At 42.7% G+C, this 21648-nt stretch overlaps 1 protein-coding gene across 1 annotated transcript in view; it reads left to right on the forward strand.

The window, feature by feature from the left end:
- Positions 1-8737: 8737 nt before the first annotated feature.
- Positions 8738-21648, forward strand: part of guca1d (guanylate cyclase activator 1d) — a 31993-nt gene continuing 19082 nt past the window's right edge. Inside the window, exons 1-2 of the mRNA XM_035748166.2 lie at positions 8738-9364; positions 12488-12637. Coding sequence (XP_035604059.1) covers positions 9170-9364; positions 12488-12637 — 345 coding nt within the window. The 5' untranslated portion in view covers positions 8738-9169. The remainder of the gene's footprint in view (positions 9365-12487; positions 12638-21648) is intronic.

The following is a 21648-nucleotide window of genomic DNA, read 5'->3' on the forward strand; positions in this document are numbered from 1 at the left end:
CTAAAGTTTCAGAACTCTATGTCTGACGGTACTGTAAGTCGCTTTGGATAAAAGCGTCTGCTAAATGGCATATATTATTATTATTATTATTCTTTTTTAGCTCGAACAAAGGTAACTATATTGCAGGCACTGTCTGTCTCTACGCACCCCAATGTGTCCCTCCTTCCAAGCTGTGTGTGTGTGGCACTTCCGGTTGGCACAGGAAGCTATAAGTAAACACATATCCTCATTGTGGTATGCTTTTACAGGATGTAACATCCAAATCCACTTTTTTCAATGCCTTACTACGGGGTCCTTGAATGAGCTATCGGACAGAAACATTGGGGTCTGTCTCTATGGGCTGTTCATGGGGGTTGCCTAATCACACATATGAAGTTTTGAAAAGATCTGACCTTTTTAACCATTTGAAACAGCACCTATGACACTATTTTAAGGCACTTCCGGTTTACACAGGAAGCTGAAAGTGAACACATATCCTCCTTGGGGTAGGCAATTATAGAATTTTGAGTTTTAACTGACTTATGTACGGAGGGTTTAGTGAGTGTGTGTTATTTCAGAAAATCACAGAAATCTCGCAGAGCTCTGAAGCACACTTTAAAAAGATTCGTATGAACACGCTGCAACTGTTTGTTTTTTTAAAGCAACTATTTTTGAACATCACCAATTTGACATTGTACGATTTCTCTTAAATGGCGATAGATACATGACTGGTTATTTTTTATTGACACCGGAGGTTCCTTTACTTTGACGTGAAGTGGAAAAATTATTGCTCTATTTTCATTTTGGACCTTTAATCCCAGAACAATGGCCATAACTCAAAAACCGTTGAGGCCTAGACGCCATCTTGTTCGGGGCCAACTGCCAAACCTATGCTCACCAAGTTTCGGCTTCAAAATATTTTCCGTTTAGGAGATAAGGCCACGTCGTGATTCGTGATGTTTTGTACATTTGCAATATGATTCCATTCGCCCTCTTGTGGGATTTACCGGGACAGTGGAGAAATGACCAACATTTGATTATTTTATCAAATGGAAACCGAATGTCCGAGAGAGTTCGTTTGATGACTTCCTGCAAGATCTGGCTCTCCCGCACGGCCCGACGCTGTCCGCAAATTTTACAGTTTTCGGACGTCTAGTAAGGGACCGTACATTTGCAATGTGGTCTTTCTCACTAACCATATGACAAATGTCAAAATGTTCCCTTAAGGTATGGCAGAAACTCAAACAGGATGTACCTGTGACAGGACTATTCAACGCTGGTCTGACCAATCGAAATCCACGCTTCAAGATTGTTTTGATCACGTGGACTGGGACTGTTCTTGGGAGCCTCAGAGAATAACATTATATGCTGATTCGATGAGTGAGTTTATAAGGAAGTGCATAGGAGATGTTGTACCCATTGTGACTATTAAAACCTACCCTAACCAGAAACTGGATAGATGGCAGCATTCGCACAAAACCGAAAGTGCGAACCACTGTTTATAACCATGGAAAGTTGACTGGGAATATGGACGAATACAAACAGTGTGCATAGGCAATGTTGTACCCACTGTGATTATTAAAACCTAACCTAACCAGAAACCGTGGATAGATGGCAGCATGCGTGCGAAACTGAAATCATGAACCACCGCATTTAACAATGTAAAGTTGACTGGGAATATGGCTGAATACAAACAGTGTAGTTATTCCCTCTGCAAGGTAATCAAAGAAGCAAAAGGTCAGTATAGAGACATAGTGGAGTCAGAATTCAACGGCTCAGACACAAGACGTATGTGGCAGGGTCTACAGACAATCACGGACTACAAAAACCAGCTACATCAAGGACACAGACGTCTTGCTTCCAGCCAAACTAAACACCTTCTTTGCCCGCTTCGAGGATAATACAGTGCCACCGTCGCAACCCGCTTCTCCGTGGCCAACGTGAGTAAGCCATTTAAACGTGTTAACCCTGGCAAGGCTGCCGGCCCGGATGGCATCCCTAGCCGTGTCCTCAGAGCATGCGCAGACCAGCTATCTGTACCCAAGTAGGCAAAGGTAACTAAACTAAATGACTATCGCCCCATAGCACTCACTTCTGTCGTCATGAAGTGCTTTGAGAGACTAGTCAAGGATCATATCACCTCCACCTTACCTGTCACCCTAGACCCACTTCAATTTGCGTACCGCCCCAATAGGTCCACAGACGATGCAATTGCCATCATTCTGCACACTGCCATATTGCACCTGGACAAGATGAATACCTATGTAAGAGTGCTGTTCATTGACTACAGCTCAGCATTCAACACCAAAGTACCCTCCAAGCTCATCAATAAGCTTGAGGCCCTGGGTCTCAACCCCGTCCTGTGCATTTGGGTCCTGGACTTCCTGATGGACCGCCCCCAGGTGGTAAACAACATCTTCACTTCGCTGATCCTCAACACTGGGGCCCCACAAGGGTGTGTGCTCAGCCCCCTCCTGTACTCCCTGTTCACCCATGACTGCGTGGCTATGCACGCCTCCAACTCAATCATCAAGTTTTTAGATGACACAACAGTAGTAGGCTTGATTACCAACAACGACGAGACAGCCTACAGGGAGGAGGTGAGGGCACTCAAAGTGTGGTGTCAGGAGAACAATATCTCACTCAACAAAACAAAGGAGATGTTCGGAGACTTCAGGAAACAGCAGAGGGAGCACCTCCCATATCCACAGCAGTGGAGAAGGTGGAAAGTTTTAAGTTCCTCTGCATACACATCACGGACAAACTGAATTGTTCCACCCACACAGACAGTGTGGTGAAGAAGGCACAAAGCGTGTCTTCAACCTCAGGAGGCTGAAGACATTGGGCTTGTCACCTAAAACCCTCACAAACTTTTACAGATGCATAATTGAAAGCATCCTGTCGGGCTGCATATTCGCCTGGTACGGCAACTGCACCGCCCATAACCGCAGTGCTTTCCAGGGGGTGGTGCGGTCTGCACAACGCATCACCAGGGGCAAACTACCTGCCCTCCAGGACACCTACAGCACCCGATGTCACAGGAAGGCCAAAAAGATAATCAAGGACAACAACCACCTGAGCCACTGCCTGTTCACCCCTCTACCATCCAGAAGGCGAGGTCATTACAGGTGCATCAAAGTTGGGACCGAGAGACTGAAAAACAGCTTCTATCTCAAAGCCATCAGACTGTTAAACAGCCATCACTAACACAGTGAGGCTGATGACTACATTCAGACTTGAAATCATTGGTCACTTTAATAAATGGATCACTAGTCACTTTAACCTCTTCGTGATATGGGGCGCTCTTTTATTTTTTGAATAAAAAGACGTGCCTGTTTTAAACAAGATATTTTGTCACGAAAAGATGCTTGACTATGCATGGAATTGACAGCTTTGGAAAGACAAAACTCTGACGTTTCCAAAACTGCAAAGATATTATCTGTGTGTGCCCCAGAACTAATGCTACAGGCGAAATGCCCCAGATTCTGAAGGCGCTGTGTTCCAATGTCTCCTTATATGGCTGTCAATGCGCCAGGAATGAGCCTGCCCTTTGTGTCGTTTCTCCAAGGTGTCTGCAGCATTGTGACGTGTTTGTAGGCATATCATTGGAAGATTGACCATAAGAGTCTACATTTACCTGGTGTTTGCCCGGTGTCCTGTGTCGAAATTATTGCGTAATCTGTAGGTCCATGCGCGTTCCATTTCTTCAGAAGAGAAAGTCAACTGCCACGAAGGATTTATCGTCGATAGATATGTGAAAAACCTTGAGGATTGATTCTAAACATCGGTTTGCCATGTTTCTGTCGATATTATGGAGTTAATTTGGAAAAAAAGTTTGCGTTTTAATGACTTAATTTTCGTTTTTTTTCTTACCCAAACATGATGAAGAATGATGAAGAAAACGGAGCGATTTGTCAACACATAATATTTTTTTAAAAACGGAACATTTGCTATCTAACTGAGAGTCTCCTCATTGAAAACATCTGAAGTTCTTCAAAGGTAAATTATTTTATTTGAATCCTTTTCTGGTTTTTGTGAAAATGTAGCATGCTGAAAGCCAAGCATAATCCTATGCTAGGCTATCAATACTGTTACACAAATGCTTGTTTAGCTATGGTTCAAAAGCATTTTGAAAATCTGAGATGACAGTGTTGTTAATTTCAAATTTCATTTCATTTGCGATTTTCATGAATAGTTAACGTTGTGTTATGCTAATGAGCTTGCGGATAGATTTACACAATCCTGGATACAGGTTTTTTTCATAGCTGAACGTGACGCAGAAAACGGAGCGATTTTTCCTAAACAAATAATCTTTCAGGAAAAACTGAACATTTGCTATCTGAGTCTCCTCATTGAAAACATCCAAAGTTCTTCAAAGGTAAATGATTTTATTTGAATGCTTTTCTGGTTTTTGTGAAAATGTTGCCTGCTGAATGCTAACGCTAAATGCTACGCTAAATGCTAAGCTAGCTATCAATACTGTTACACAAATGCTTGTTTTGCAATGGTTGAGAAGCATATTTTGAAAATCTGAGATGACAGTGTTGTTAACAAAAGGCTAAACTTGAGAGCAAATAGATTAATTTCATTTCATTTGCGATTTTCATGAATAGTTAACGTTGCGTTATGGTAATGAGCTTGAGTCTGTAGTCACGATACCGGATCCGGGATGGCTCGACGCAAGAATTTAATATTGCCACATTAATAATGTTTACATAACTTGCTTTACTCATCTCATATGTATATACTGTATTTTGTAACATCTATTACATCTTGCCTATGCCGCTTGGCCATTGCTCATCCATATGTTTATATCTAAACTCAGCAAAAAAAGAAACGTCCTCTCACTGTCAACTGCATTTATTTTCAGTCAACTTAACATGTGTAAATGTTTGTATGAACATAACAAGATTCAACAACTGAGACATAAACTGAACAAGTTCCACAGACATGTGACTAACAGAAATTGAATAATGTGTCCCTGAACAAAGGGGGGGGGGTCAAAATCAAAAGTAATAGTTAGTATCTGGTGTGGCCATCAGCTGCATTAAGTACTGCAGTGTATCTCCTCCTCATGGACTGCACCAGATTTGCCAGTTCTTGCTGTGAGATGTTATCCCACTCTTCCACCAAGGCACCTGGAAGTTCCCAGACATTTTTGGGGGGAATGGCCCTAGCCCTCACCCTCCAATCCAACAGGTCCCAGATGTGCTCAATGGGATTGAGATCCGGGCTCCTCGCTGCCATGAGGGTCAGGATGAGCCTGCAGGAAGGGTACCACATGAGGGAGGAGGATGTCTTCCCTGTAATGCACAGCTTTAAGATTGTCTGCAATGACAACAAGCTCAGTCCAAAGATGCTGTGACACACCGCCCAGACCATGACGGACCCTTCACTTCCAAATCGATCTCGCTCCAGAGTACAGGCCTCGGTGTACAGGCTCATTCCTTTAACCATAAACGTGGGTCTGACCATCACCCCTAGTGAGACAAAACACTTGGCAGTCAAGAGCACGAGATGTCTGCATTAAAAATATATACAGTAGACCCCCAGCTAACAGCATTCTCACGATTTTAGAGACGTTCCCTTAAGAGTTTCATTAGGTCATTACCTACAGTTTTCATAGGAATGTTCCAGTGATGTGAAAGAACTGTTTCCATAAGACCATACCCTAAATGTCAAAAAGAATTTACCCATAACGTTTTTTTCTCAGAATATTCAGTATGAATGTTCTAGACATGTTTCATTGGAACCTTGCAGGAATATTCCTGTGTCTAATTTTGAGGGTTAGGATAATATTCCGTCAACATCATACCAAACATACACAGAACATGGTTGCTATGTTCTCAGAATATAAGATATTAATCTTCAAGACACATTTTGTGTGCCGGACCCCTTACTCATCATCATCTAAATCCTCCCCCTTGGTCAGATCCTCTACCACTTCAACCTTGACTTCCAATACTACACCAACGCCACAACCAGATCTACCTAAGCAACAATTCCTCCTCAACCTAGCCTGGTGCCTTACATCAGGATGGTTCGTATGGGACCCTGGCTTTAACCTCACATAGAACTGAATTTCTTGAGATGGCGAGTCAGTCAGAGGGGTCCTCAAGTTCAAGACTTTGTTCTCTCCATAGAAAAGCTAACAATAGCTTAGCTTACCTCACTGTACTCACTACTTCCCTTGTTTGTTGTGATTGAATGGCAAAGACACCCCCAAAAACACCCAAATCAAACCAAGACCCCCAAGGAAACTTTTTTTTTTTTGCATTTCTTAACCAAGCTTCAAAACAAGGCCAAATCAGGAAGTTCAGTCGTTTTTGACAGTTAAAGATGTCCACTTTTAATGGCCATAAAAATGGGCAAAAAATAGCTTTTGGTCTTAATTTAATATAAGGTTAGCAGTTGGGGCCTCCCGAGTGGTGCAGCAGTCTAAGGCACTGCATCTCAGTGCTAGAGGCGTCACTACAGACCATTCAATCCTGGGCTGAATCACAATTGGCCCAGGGTCATGAGGGTTTGGCCGGGAGCTAACTCATTGCGTTTCTAGTGGCTCCTTGTGGCTCCAGGCGTCTGCAGGCTGACCTCTGCTGTCAGTTGAATAATGTTTCTGACATGTTGGTGTGGCTGGCTTCCTGGTTAGTGACAGGTGTACACCCAGACCATGAGGACCCTTCACTTCAGATCTGCTTAGAGTACAGGCCTATTATAGGCCTCCTGTCTGGTCCAGCGATGGTGGGTTTGTGCCCATAGGTGACATTGTTGCCGGTGATGTCTGGTGAGGACCTGCCTTACAACAGGCCTACAAGCCCAGGTTCTCTCAGCCTATTGTGGACAGTCTGAGTACTGATGGAGAGATTGTGCGTTCCTGGTGTAACCCGGGCAGTTTTTGTTGTCATCCTGTACCTGTTCCGCAGGTGTGATGTTCGGGTGTACCTATCCTGTGCAGGTGTTGTTACACATGGTCTGCCACTGCTAGGATGATCAGCTGGCCGTCCTGTCTCCCTGTAGCACTGTCTTAGGTGTCTCAAAGTACAGACATTGCAATCTATTGCCCTTGCCACATCTGCAATCCTCATGCCTCCTTGCAGCATGCCTAAGGCATGTTCATGTGTAGGGACCCTGGGCATCTTTCTTTTGGTGTTTTTCAGAGTCAGTAGAAAGGTCTCTTTAGTGTCCTAAGTTTTCATAACTGTAACCTTAATTGCCTACCGTCTGTAAGCTGTTAGTGTCTTAACATCACCACAGGTGCATGTTCATTAACATGATTCATTGAACAAGCATAAACAGTGTTTAAACCTTTTAAATGAAGATCTGTGAAGTTTTTTGGAACCTTTGGCCTATTATCTTTGAAAGACAGGGTCCTGAAAATGTTTCCATTTTGCGTTTATATATTTTTTATTCCATTCCTTTACTTAGATTGTGTGTATTAGGTAGTTGTTGTGGAATTGTTTGATTACTTGTTAGATATTGCTGCACAAACATTTCGCTACACTCGCAATAACATCTGCTAACCATGTGTTTTTCACTTCCGCACCCTCTCCTCTCTCACCTACAGTTTCCTGCTTCAAACTTAAGTATAATTCTACAATTTCTGATTCCTGTAGTGACATATCTATCCCTGGCCATGAGGAACCCCCCAGGTTCAGATGTGATTAAATCAAAAGGAATATTATAATCCAGATACAAGAATCCCATAGGGATTATCTGAGAGTTGAGTTGGGGTGTGTGCTTAAAGAGTAGGATCACAAACATCTTCAGTTGAGAACTTACTCTGTTTGACCACAGGCTGTTGTTATAGCATCAACCCCATCAAGGTCACAACTGTGACCTCTTCACCTTTCCCTGCGTTGAGATCAGCACTTCTTTCACATTTTCACCTCGTGTGAGATAAGCACTCTGAGGCTTGATGCCATTTTCCTTCAAGAGTGGCTGAATAACGTGCCTTCAGTTTGTTCAATAATGCACCGGGGCTAGACTGGGAAGAAGAGATAATACTTTATGCTTTCTCTGTTAAATGTAATCTTATGGACATCAACATGACGTCCCCATAACATCACCATTTTGTCGCCATTACATCAACATATTATCGAACACCATAACCTTACAACATTTGACCTTTTAACATAAGCCTTTGTCATAATGTCATAACCTTTGGCCTATGTCATAATGTCACCATAATGTATCCATAATGTAACGTTTGATCCAGGTCAAGCACTGATTGGTCCTCTAGGAACAGCCTGATTAGTGTAATTTATAACATTGTTAACTTGGACAGGGGTGCTCCCTTATATGTCTGCTCTTTCTCCCTGTCTGGTCTGTCTCCCTGTCTGGTCTGTCTACCTGTCTCCCTGTCTGGTCTGACTCCCTATACCTGTCTACCTGTCTCCCTGTCTGGTCTCTCTCCCTATACCTGTCGCCCTGTTGCCAGGTATGGTCTGTCTCCCTGTCTGGACTGTCTGGACTACCTCCCTGTCTTATGTCTTCCCGTTATTGTTTTGTCTGTTTGGTCTGTAGAGAAGGAAGGTCATGTCTCTGAGCAGAGCAGAGGGGAGCTTCTGTGTCCAGCTGCTGTAGCCAGTTAGTTATATAATCACCCCTGTTTCAGTGCCAGTACCCCGTCCTTCCCTTGCACGTCAAAGTCTAGCAGGGGGTTGGGATGGGTTGGTTATCTCATTAGGGTGTTATTTAAAGTGTTTCCCTCCTGTTCTGTGTCCTGCAGCAACACTAAGAGGTTTAAAGAGTCCTGTTCTCTGTCCTTCCTGAAGTCCCATACTGTACTGTACAGGGCCAGACTGGAGAGACTGATCGCAGCCAGGACGCAGCTCCTCACGCAACATTGCAAAATCTTCTCTACTCTTTTTTTCTGTCTCTTGGTTCTCTGAGGGACACAGAGCCAGGGAGTTGGACAGGGACTGCAGCTCTCTCAGTCCCCTAGCAGCCTACCTTCTCTACGGGTGAACCTCAGGACCTCTGCATCCATCAGCTCTCCAGAACCCAACCTAATCCAGCAGAACTACCCCATCTCACCCAAAAGGGTGACAGCAGAGTCAGCCAGAGAAAACAGGCTCTACTCTACCTCTACAGGTCATTGATCTCAGCCCAGCTTTCTGGTAACCAGTACTCATCCCTCAGAAGGCTCCACCGACCATCCCTCTTCTCAGCCCAGCGCCACCTCTCAGATATGGGGAACCACGGCTCTAACCTGGATGATATCCTGGCAGAGGATATGCACCACTGGTACAACAAGTTTATGAAGGAGTCTCCGTCAGGACTCATCACACTGTTCGAACTCAAGGGCATGCTGGGTCTGCAGGGGATGAACGAGAACGCTACCAGCTACGTGGACCAAGTCTTCTTCACCTTCGACATGGACGGGGTGAGATGATCATGATGATGCTGAAGACACACACGTTTATAGAGGGACTGGGAGTGACAGTGCATTAGGATGGTATAAAGCCAATATAAGTAATGCATTTCAATTGTATGTTAATGTGGGACCGCTATTGTGACATCGTGACTTTTATTTTGACATTCTATTCTGCATGTTGGGAGAAGAGCAGGGGAAATTGGGTCAGTCTTGAGTTTGGAGTTACTGCAGGTGCCACATTCTAAGTTCTCTCTATTATTTTGTCTCTTTTGTCTCTCACTCAGTCTGCTTAGCTTTCATTGGAGCTGCAGGTCCCTGGTCCCAGATCTGTTTATGCATGATGTGTTTGGCATAACAATTAATGAAAAGCAGTGGGCATAAATAGACTAGCACTCAGGCTTGCAGGACCTTACAGTAGGTGTGCCATAGTTTCTTTCTGCAGACTGCACTATTGAGTTGGATGCAGAGATGCAATTGCTGTCACCCGCAGTTTTAATGCATTGGAGTGCATTTTCAGAGTGCATGACATTTTCAATTGTAGACTATAGCATGTGAGAGGTGGAAGATGGCAGAGCCACTTATAACACTAATATGCTAACATGCTTTGATATAGAGCTAAGAGCTGAACCATCAGCTGAGAGAACAGGAGCTTCCATTGGCTCACACACACCAATGTGCTTACAGAGCCACTGTGTAGGCCAATATAGCTCAGCGGAGCCTGTGTGTGTTTATAGTGTTCTAAGTCGATTTTTGTGTGGTGTGTGTGTGGTGTAATTTCTGTAGGATAATGTGTGAGGAATGAGCTGAGTTAACGCAACTGAAGACAATAAACAACTTATTTGGTAGAAAATAGCTTATGTGGCATTAATATTTGACAGAAACATTTATTCTCGAGTCAAAATGTAGTACAACGTGTAAATAGGATAATGTTTGTCATAAAGTCAGTCTCACCAGGTAAATGTAGTCTCTTATGGTCAATCTTCCAATGATATGCCTACAAACAAGTCACAATGCTGCAGACACCTTGGAGAAACGACACAAAGGGCAGGCTCATTCCTGGCGCATTGACAGCCATATAAGGAGACATTGGAACACAGCGCCTTCAGAATCTGGGGCATTTCCTGTATGAAACGTCATCTTGGTTTCGCCTGTAGCATTAGTTCTGGGTCACTCACAGATAATATCTTTGCAGTTTTGGAAACGTCAGAGTTTTGTCTTTCCAAGGCTGTCAATTCCATGCATAGTCGAGCATCTTTTCGTGACAAAATATTGCGCTTAAAACGGGCACGTCTTTTTATCCAATAATGACATAGCGCCCCCATAGGTTGAAGAGGTTAAAATAGTTTTTTCTTAAGTACTTCACACTACTGCAAATCTGTTTGCGCTTTTGCCTACTCCATTGTCATTGTCAAGCTAAACAAAATGATTGGCATGACAATTCCCAGGCTGGCCTCAGAGCAATACAAAATATACTTCATGTATTTCTGAGCACCTCCAAGACATATGATACCTACCAATGGTCTAGTTACTTTAGGCAGATAGGCAAATAGGGAGGTTGGTTGGGGAGAGTGACTCATATTTTAGCATTTCTATTGCAACGAATCCTTCAGAACTAAATTGCTTCATCCAGGGTAGGCTAACCCACTTAGCCTGAATGAAATTGCTGATCCGCCAGTTGAGGCCCAACTAAATCAAGCTCCCATCATCACCTTCATTTGAAAAAGACATCTGATTAATTATTTTATACATTTCTCTGTGTTAAAAAATGGTCATGTTAAAATATATTACACAACGACAGAATGTATTTTGAACTCCATGCAATGTAGCACTTCTGTATGACTAATAATAAGAAATATCGACATGAGTGGGAAAAAAGGTGGTGCACACCAAAGATGGCATTAACCATAAGTAATAAAATAAAGACTGCATTTCTAAAAGCCTATTTCACACCATAGCCTCTTGAATTTGCAATATAACTTTTTTTCATTTTGATTTTGGCACAAATGAAAATGTGTCATTGCCGAGCCCTTGGATTGATGTTTCAGCATTGTGTCTCAATGAAGAGTTCAGTGTTCAACTTTATTTATCTAGGCAAGTCGGGAACAAATTCTTATTTTACAATCACCGCCTACTTTAATTCATATGGTATTGTTCTACAGCTATTACTTTCCTAATGTAACACATCATTCTAAAAGGAGTGTTGCAGATTTACATACAGAATAATATGAATTGCCTTGAGACCACATTGCAATTCCATAAGGAGTTGGCAAGAGAGCAAAAACAGACTGGCACCCAGGCAAGTGGAATAGAATTTGTGACATGAAAACCGTTGAGTAGATGTAGGAGCAGCGATTGTGATCTTTACATTTGCGTGTTGAGGGAGTGACATAGCTCTAATGTTATCACAGAAAGACACTTAATAGATAAACCTTCTAATTACCTTAACTACCTATGGACTAGGTAATCTGGGGATCATACCCGACTACGGTTAATTGACCTACAGTACGCTAACAATGGAAGAGTAGTAAAGTACACACTGCAGAGAAATGAGTTTTTTTTTCAGTTTCAGTTTACAATGTCCAGACCAGACTGGACATGTTGGTATGATAAACTATGTGGGATTCCTCCTTCAGGGGTTGTTCCCACCGGGTGAGTGATCTAAGTGTGCCGTTCTTCAAGCGTGTCATTAGCTAAGTCATTTAGTTGGCAAGAGCTCAATGGAAAGCTTCGTACAGATGGAGAGAGCTTTAGTGGTGGTGCTGTCGTCAGGGGTGGGTTGTGGGCGGATGTACTGACCAAGCCGGACAGGACACGGGTAAACCCAGGACATGACACGGGTAAACCCAGGACATGACACCACACCCACCTACAGTAGGACAGGTAAACTAGGTTAAAGTTTATGGTGCATCCAGTGTCCCTGAGACCATGTGTCCAGAGATATATTTAGATATACAGTATGGCTCTATGTATCAAATATATGTAATTACAGCAGGTGGGATATATTAAATCAAATTATTATTCTGTGCACTGAGGAGACATTTTTTTTGACAAAATGACTGCAATGACATGCAACAGTATTGTTGTTTGCACCTTTCTTCACCTTTTCTCTCTCTTTCTCTGTCTCTGTTTTAGGATGGGTACATCGATTTTGTAGAGTACATCGCGGCCATCAGTCTGATGCTGAAGGGAGAAATCAACCAGAAACTCAAGTGGTACTTCAAATTGTTTGACCAGGACGGCAACGGGAAAATCGACAAGGATGAGTTGGAGACAATATTCACGGTAATGTAGGCTACACATCTGAAGCAGTCAAGTCTTATGCTAATTGACTAAATCATTGAGGTAATGGACAGGTATTTGTTGGATGTACGAGGCCTGCCAGGATTCTTTACCATGCTCCCATCAGCACTAGGAAACCTACTGTATGCATGACTAGAGCAAGCTGCAAGAGGCTTAGCTTAGCCTTAGTTGACTTCAAGACAGGGTGACATCACCATGCAAGGTTAAATCTATTCTGTTTTGCTAACCATATGCACAACAACTAGTGTGCAACAACACTGCTTATCAGGGCTTCTAAACATGAATCAACATTATGTCTTAAAAACGTTAAAAAACACCAGGTTGGTGACTTCCCATGACATAACAGTAATGGTTAATTTAACAACTTTCTGGAAAAAGTTGAATGGCATCCAATCTAATCCTCAAATGTTAATCTGAAAAGTTCAAAATAGAAGGCATCAAGGGAGATTCATTTAAAGAAGTAGGTTGGATTGAATTTGAAATTGGATGAAACAAGGCCACTTATTTAATCGTTGGAGATGAGCTCAACTAATCCCTCCCTCACACAGAGAGAGACATGCTCCCATGCTGTGACCTCATTGGTGGAATGACCTCATTGGTGGTGTGACCATAGAGTTAGAAGTGATAGAAAGGAAAAAGGCACAAAGCCCCTCAGACCATAGATACTATTCTGAACAAAAATATGAACACAAAATGCTGGTCCCATGTTTCATGAGCTGAAATAAAAGATCCCCGAAATGTTCCATACGCACAAAAAGCTTATTTCTCTCAAATGTTGTGCACAAATTTGTGCACACTCCTTTGCCAAGATAATCGATCCACCTGACAGGTGTGGCATATCAAGAAGCTAATTAAACAGCATGATCATTACACAGGTGCACCTTGTGCTGGGGGGGGGGCAATAAAAGGCCACTTTAAAATGTGCAGTTCTGTCACACAACACAATGCCACAGATGTCTCAAATTTTGAGGGAGCGTGCAATTGCCATGCTGACTGCAGGAATGTCCACCAGAGCTGTTGCCAGATAATTTAATGTTCATTTCTCTACCATAAGCCACCTCCATTGTTGTTTTAGAGAATTTGGTAGTATGTACAACCAACCTCAAAACCGCAGACCACGTGTAACCACGCAAGCCCAAGATGTACACATCCAGCTACTTCACCTGCGGGTGTGACAATACAGAGGCGGATGCAAGATGCAAGCAACGATGGTTTAATGAATACAGTTTACAGCAGCAACAGGACAGACAGACTGTACTCAGACGGAATCCGACCCAGGGACTAGGGCGCATCTTCCGATGATAGCGTGCTGAGAAATCCAGGGGAGTGTGTCCGGATGGGTAGGAAGGAGCACAGCAGATAATCCACACAAGGGCGGCGAGAGATGAGACGACACACGACACAACCTGAGCACGGACACACGACACAACCTCAGGGAAGTAACAATGAGCACACACGACACAACCTCAGGGAAGTAACAGTGAGCACGGACACACGACACAACCTCAGGGAAGTAACAACAATCTGACAACAAGAAACACTGGTTACAGAACATATAAAGGGAAGATAAGTGGTTCCAGCTGGCGCAGACAATCAGGCCAAGATTGGGAACCACGCCCCCACAAACACAGGAGAGAGAGAGAGAGAGAGAGAGAGAAAGAGAGAGGGGGGCAGTGGATTCATGAACCGTGACAGCGGGATCCTCTGAGACCAGCCACCCATACAGCTGAGGAAACTCTGGTTTTGTGCAACCAAAGATCCAGAAAACATCTCAGGGAAGCTCATCTGTGTGCTCGTCGACCTTACTAGGGGCTTGACCTGACTGCAGTTTGGCGTCCCAACTGACTTCAGTGGGAAAATGCTCACTTTCGCTGGCCACTGGCACACTGGAGAAGTGTGCTCTTCACAGACGAATCCCGGTTTCAACTGTACCGGGCAGATGGCAGAAAGCGTGTATGGCTTTGTGTGGGTGAGCGGTTTGCTGATGTCAACGTTGTGAACAGAGTGCTCCATGGTGGTGGTGGGGTTATGGTATGGGCAGGCATAAGCTACAGACAACGAACACAATTTCATTTTATCGATGGCAATTTGAATTCACAGAGGTACCGTGACGAGATGCTAAGGCCCATTGTCGTGCCATTCATCCGCCACCATCACGTCATGTTTCAGTATGATAATGCATGGCCCCATGCTGCAAGGATCTGTACACAATTCCATGTCCCAGTTCTTCCATGGCCTGCATGCTCATTAGACATGTCACCCATTGAGCACGTTTGGAATGCTCTGGACTGACGTTAATGACAGCGTGTTCCAGTTCCCACCAATATCCAGCAACTTCACACAGCCATAGAAGGGGAGTGTGACAACATTCCACAGGCCACAGTCAACAGCCCGAAAAACTCCATGCGAAAGAGACGTGTTGCGATGGAGGTCACACCAGATACTGCATTGATGATTTCCTTTTATGAACTGTAAAATCCTTGAAATTGTTGCATGTTTCGTTTATATTTTTGTTCAGTGTGTAATATATAATATACTGTATATACAGTGCACTCGGAAAGTATTCCGTATTCAGCTTATTTAAAAAAAAACATCAATCTACACACAATACCCCATAATGGCAAAGCAAAAACAGGTTTTTAGAAATGTTTGCAAATTCATTAAAAAAACTGAAATACTTTATTTACATAAGTATTCAGACCCTTTGCTATATAAGACTTGAAATTAATCTCAGTTGCATCCTGTTTCTATTGATCATTCTTGATGTTTCTACAACTTCATTGGAGTCCACCTGTGGTAAATTAAATTGATTGGACATGATTTGGAAAGGCACACACCTGTCTATATAAGGTACCACAGTTGACAGTGCATGTTAGAGCAAAAACCAAGCCATGAAGTCAAAGGAATTGTCTGTAGAGCTTCGAGACAGGATTGTGTCGAGGCACAGATCTGGGAAAGGGTACCAAAACATTTCTGCAGCATTGAAGGTCCCCGAAAACACAGTGGCCTCCATCATTCTTAAATGGAAGCAGTTTTGAACCACCTAGACTCTTCCTAGACCAAACTGAGCAATTGGGGGAGAAGGGCCTTGGTCAGGGAGTTGACCAAAAACCCAATGGTCATTCTGACAGAGCTCCAGAATTCCTCTGTGGAGATGGGAGAACCTTCCAGAAAGACAACCATCTCTGCGGCACTCAACCAATCAGGCCTTTATGCCAAGCATCACGTCTGGAGCAAACATGGCACCATCCCTACGGTGAAGCATGGTGGTGGCAGCATCATGCTGTGAGGATGTTTTTCAGTGGCAGGGACTGGGAGACTAGTCAGGATCGAGGGAAAGATGACTGGAGCAAAGTACAGAGAGATCCTTGATGAAAACCTGCTCCAGAGCGCTTAGGACTTCAGATTGGGGTGAAGGTTCACCTTCCAACAGACACCCCTTACCTGACAGAGCTTGAGAGGATCTGCCAAGCTTTTAGCGTCATACTCAAGAAGACTCGAGGCTGTAATCACTGCCAAAAGGTGAGTAAAGGGTCTGAATATTTATGTAAATTCGATATTTCAGCAAACAAAAAATAAAATAAAATGTTTTTGCTTTGTCATTATGAGGTATTGTGTGTAGATTGATGAGGGGGAAAAAACTATTTAATCAATTTTAGAATAAGGCTGTAATATAACAAAATGTGGAAAAGGTCAAGGGGTCTGAATACTTTCAGAGTGCACTGTATAGTATTTATGTAGTATATATTTTGTATAGTTTTTTACTGCAACTGCCAACCATAGGAGGACTCAGGAGCCCGTTTTAAATGAGTGTAGGCAACCTGCTGCTGTCGCTCTGCTAATCGTCAGATGGGGGGAGGTAAGGAGTTAGGGGGCCCGGCCCATTGGGTAACTGGCTTGATTGGTTAACTGATAAGTTTAAAAAAAACTGTATAATAAATAAATGGGACTGGTCAGTTGTGCGAGTCGGGCTGAGCCCAAGATGCAAAAAAAATATATATAATTACGTAAATGTTGTTATTATTATATTATTAACTACAGGAGCCCAGTCTCAATGTTCAAAATACACCATAGATTTTGCTATTTGCTTGAGTAATTGGAGATGGAAGGGAGTTCCATGCGATCATGGCTCTGTATAATACTGTGCGTTGCCGTGAATTAGTTTTGGACTTGGGTAATGTAAAGAGACCTCTGGTAGCATGTCTTGCTGGGTATTTGAGCTGAATGTTATTTCATTAAACAAATCATATTTTTCATAACTAGAAGGGAAGCAATTATTCTCTCATTAACCCTCTACCATGAAGGACTGTCATGTATGTTGTTGATGTTAGTTTGGTATGTGCTGTTAAGGGCAAGGCGTGCTGCTCTGTTTTGAGCCAGCTGCAGCTTTGCTAAGTGTTCCTTTGCTAAGTCTTCCTTTGCTGCACTTGACCATATTAATAGACAGTAATCAAAATGGGACCATATCAGAGCCTGAACAACTAGTACAGTTGATCTGTGTCAAATTCACAGATATACCCCTCCACATCTTCACAACAACTTTGCCAATATGACTTGACCATGATAATTGTGACCCATTTCAGGAAACTAGGCATATGTCGCGAGTCACATGAGAGCCATTTGAACGTAATCTTTTTTTATTCATCAAAATGCCTTTTCTTTGTTGCCAGAAATGCTTTCTCGAACATGTGAACTTTCATGTGCCTTAATAACATATGCCATCTGTAAATACATCGTATGCCATCTGTAAATACAAATACAATTGTTAAATTATGAGTCCAGTTGGTTTAGCCACAGAAAAAGGCAGCAACCTTCCCGCTAGCCATGATTGCCTGAGATAATGAGTGGGCTGGACATGCCGAGAGATGAGTTCAGATTGGTCTGGCATATAGCACGCTTCTGTCTTTAAAAAAACATATTGCTTAGTAGAACTGCATAAGTGTTGCGCTACACTTTCTGGAGGACCGAGCTTTGAAATCAGTGGAATTAGAGTAAGATAACTAAGGAGATGGAGAAAACACAAGGGAAGTAACCATGGCATCCGTGACAGGGAGAAGCGTCCAACCATGATGTATATGAGTTGGTCTAGCTAGCAACATTTTCAGAAATTACTTTTCTAATTTTGACAAAATCGTATTCATTTCAAATGAAAGTGTGATGTTAGCTAACGAGCCAGCCAGCTATAACTAACGTTACGTGTGTGATCGTATTATTCATATGTCAGAGCCATTTTTTTGGCTAGTTATAGCCTAATGTTAGCTAGCTAACATTCAACCTGGTTGGTTTGCTACCTGCAGATTCATGGAGGGTAGTAACGTCAAGAGTTGGGATTGTGGTTGATTGTTTACCTAGCTATCTAGCTACATGTCTGAACAAAAGACTCCACTATGCAAGTACCATTTCAGATGCGTTCGTAAATTCAGAGCACTCTCGTCTGAGTGTGCCAGAGCACAGAATAACTGATGAATTTACGAACGCTCAACAGCCGTTATATGGCCGGTGTCAGTAAACGGCGGCAAAAAAAGTGTCATTAAATTGTTGCCAGCAGCACAGTTACAGTCACCAACGCTCTGGATAACATGAAAAATGCCTAACCAGCTCTGCTAGGGCGAGTAAAATGGTCAGAGTGGGGTGTGCTCTCATTTGTGTCTGGAAGTAACTAGCAAGCAAGCAATGTTAGCTTGGGTGCTTGACTACCATTGTGAGGTCAGAACACATGGATCAACCCTACTCTTCGGCCAGTGCATCCAGTGTGCTCTCTGAACGCTCCGAGAGCGCAACCCTCTGAATTTACAAACTGACAATCTGACAAGCACAGTTGTAGCCACCAACGCTCTGGATAACATAAAAACAGCCTAGCCAGCTCTTCTAGAGCGAGTAATGTTCAGTGAGCTGTTATCTAATTTGTGTCTGGAAGTAGCTAGCAAGTTAGCCAATTAGCTTCGGTGCTTGACTGCTGTTGCTAGTACAGAACGCTCGGATCAACCCTTAAAGATCGGGCTAAAGCTTAAGAGGATGTGAACGATGCTGAGTGGGTGTAGACAAAGATGAGCTCTCCAGTTGGTACCAATACATTCAAAGGCCATTTTCTCAAAAGTGGGGTTACAAGTTTATCAACTTTCAAAGCAGAATTACTTTCCCATTGTTCCTCAAACGCAGTGTATGATATACCATTTTGTAGCTCTGTGTCTCTGCTTTTATCCAATGTGAAAAACACAATTTCAAATTTTGCTACAAAAGATTGAATCAAGGCAGTCAGTCACAATTGACCATCCAATGTTATTACCTAGGAGTTGAGCTTCCTCAACTTGCAAAACTCACCACTGGTGTGCATGGCCAAAGAGTTATATTTGTATGTCATCTGACCGTAGCACCGGTTCCAATTCAAGTGCCAATGCTGTTTAGGAAACTCCAGGTATTTACATTTGTTGGATGACATGAAAAAAGAGGTCTTTGGCCACGCACTCCAGTGCTGGGTTTTGTGTCAAAAGAAAGATGCTTATGCAGAATAAAATATCATACCTACTGTAAAATAAGGTGGTGGAACTCTGATGTTATGGTGCTGTTTTGCTTCCACTGGTCTTGGGGCCCTGGCGTCATAATTAAAAACATATATTTTTTAACCATTATTTAACTAGGCAAGTCAGTTAAAAACACATTCTTATTTCTTATTTACAATGACGTCCTACCAAAAGGCCTCCTGCTGAGACGGGAGCTGGGAATAAAAAATAAAAATCTAGGACAAAACACACATCACAACAAGAGAGACACCACAATACTACATAAAGAGCGACCTAAGACGGCAACATAGCATGGGAGCAGCACACCTTGGCAGCAGCACAACATGGGAGCAGCACACCTTGGCAGCAGCACAACATGGTAGCAGCACAAAACATTGTACAAACATTGTTGGGCACAGACAACAGCACAAATGCAAGAAGGTAGAAACAACAATACTTCAGCCACAACTGTCAGTAAGAGCGTCCATGATTGAGTCTTTGAATGAAGAGATGGAGATTAAACTGTCCAGTTTGAGTGTTTTTCGCAGCTCGATCCAGTTGCTAACTGCAGTGAACTGAAAAGCAGTGAACTGAAGCATGGCTGAGTCAAAAAGGATTTCTGACTTAATGAAGTGGAAATTAAAGAGCTCAGCCATGTGCTCCTTGTCAGTAAACACCACATCATCGACATTAAGAAACATGGGCAGCTGTGAGGAGGAGGGTTTATTCTCCAGGTCTTTAACCGTTTTCCAGAACTTCTTTGGGTTAGACCCACAGAGGGAGAACTGCTCCTTAATAATGTAACTAACTTTGGCCTTCCGGACAGACTGAGTGCACTTATTTCTCATTTGCCTGAACGAGAGCCAGTCAGCCTGAGTGTGCACGTGCTGAGCCTTTCACCAAAATTAATTATTGAGGTAGAGTAACTCTGCGAGATCATGGTTGAAACAGGGGCTGAACCTGTTTTTTATTCAAATTTTCTGTTAACAATACCATTGAAAATATAAAAAAATAAGTTCCAAGCATCTTCGACAGAGGGGTATCATGCTGATTCTATACCAATTTACAACGCAGGGCAATGAAGGAAGTCTTGTGCATAAACGTTTTTTAGCAAGCAAGCGTCTTTGACAAATCAGGACAGGTCGTTTAAACTGAGCGGCCATTAAGAACACAAGCTGTAAAACAGTGATCACTAAGGTCATTACAGAAAACACCAGACTGATACATATCAGGAATATTCGTGAGGATGACATCGAGGAGAGTAGCCTTTTCTGGGTTTTTGGAGTCATACCTTGTGAGATTGGTAATAATCTGAGAAATATTTATGGAGTCCATTGCTTTAGGACCTGGCCAGGTGGTTTAAGCATGTCCCAGTTTAGGACACCTAGCAGGACAAATTCAGGGGCAGGAGAGAGCTTAGGGCAGGTAGGGTACTGTCCCAGGACATTTTAGCCAAAAACATGGTTGCCACAGCCAGGAGGCTGAAACTTGGCCACAAGTGGATCTTCGGGCAAGACAATAACTCCAAGCACACATCAAAAGCCACAAAGAAATGTTTAATTGACCTCAAAACTTTACAATGGTCATATCAGTCTCCAGACTTGAAGTCCATTGAAAACCTGTGGTTTCAATTGAAGTGGGCAGTCCATAAGCACAGACGAAGGATATTTAGAATCTGGAAAGATTCTGTATGGAGGAATGGTCCCTCCCAATGTGGTCTCCAATCTCATAAAACATTTGAGAAAAAGGCGCATTGCCGTTATCCTCGCAAGGTGAGGTATTGAAAAAGGGTGTCAATAATTTTGAGCCCTACCTTTTAGAGAAACAAAATATTTACTATCTTTTTCTCTGAGCAACTGTATTAGTATAAACTGATATAATTTCATTTTTTTGCATACAATATAGCTCAGTATTGGAATGATTTATTTTATACAGTCATTTTTTGCATACAATATAGCTCAGTATTGGAATTATTTATTGAATACAGTCATTTTTTGCATACAATATAGCTCAGTATTGGAATTATTTATTTTATACAGTCATTTTTTGATCTTTATCATGGGTGTCAATACTTTTGCACCCTACACCGTATATGTGTCCATGTGTGTAGGTAGATGTCATGCTCTAACGCCAGAGGAGTATACTACGCTGCTAGTTAGATCTGCTCAGGATTTTCTAAAGCTATCCAGTTAGCTTCACATTCCAGCTCAGGCTTCATCCATGTTACTGCACAAAAGTGGATATTGATCATGCGCCTGCCACTAACTCCAGGTTATAGTGGGAAATATGCTTTTAGAAGTGCCGTCTTTCATTACTCGGATCATTAATGCCTTCTTTTGTGTGCTTTGGTGTGATTATCAGTGCACAAGCATATTTTTGTCTCACTTCTATGGATAAAATCATTTTATTAAAGGGATACTTCGTGATTTTAGCAATGAGGCTCTTTTTCTACTTCTCTGGGTCAGATGAACTCGAGGATGCAATTTTTATGTC

Source organism: Oncorhynchus keta, chromosome 33, assembly GCF_023373465.1.
Source record: "Oncorhynchus keta strain PuntledgeMale-10-30-2019 chromosome 33, Oket_V2, whole genome shotgun sequence".
Classification (NCBI taxonomy): domain Eukaryota; kingdom Metazoa; phylum Chordata; class Actinopteri; order Salmoniformes; family Salmonidae; genus Oncorhynchus; species Oncorhynchus keta.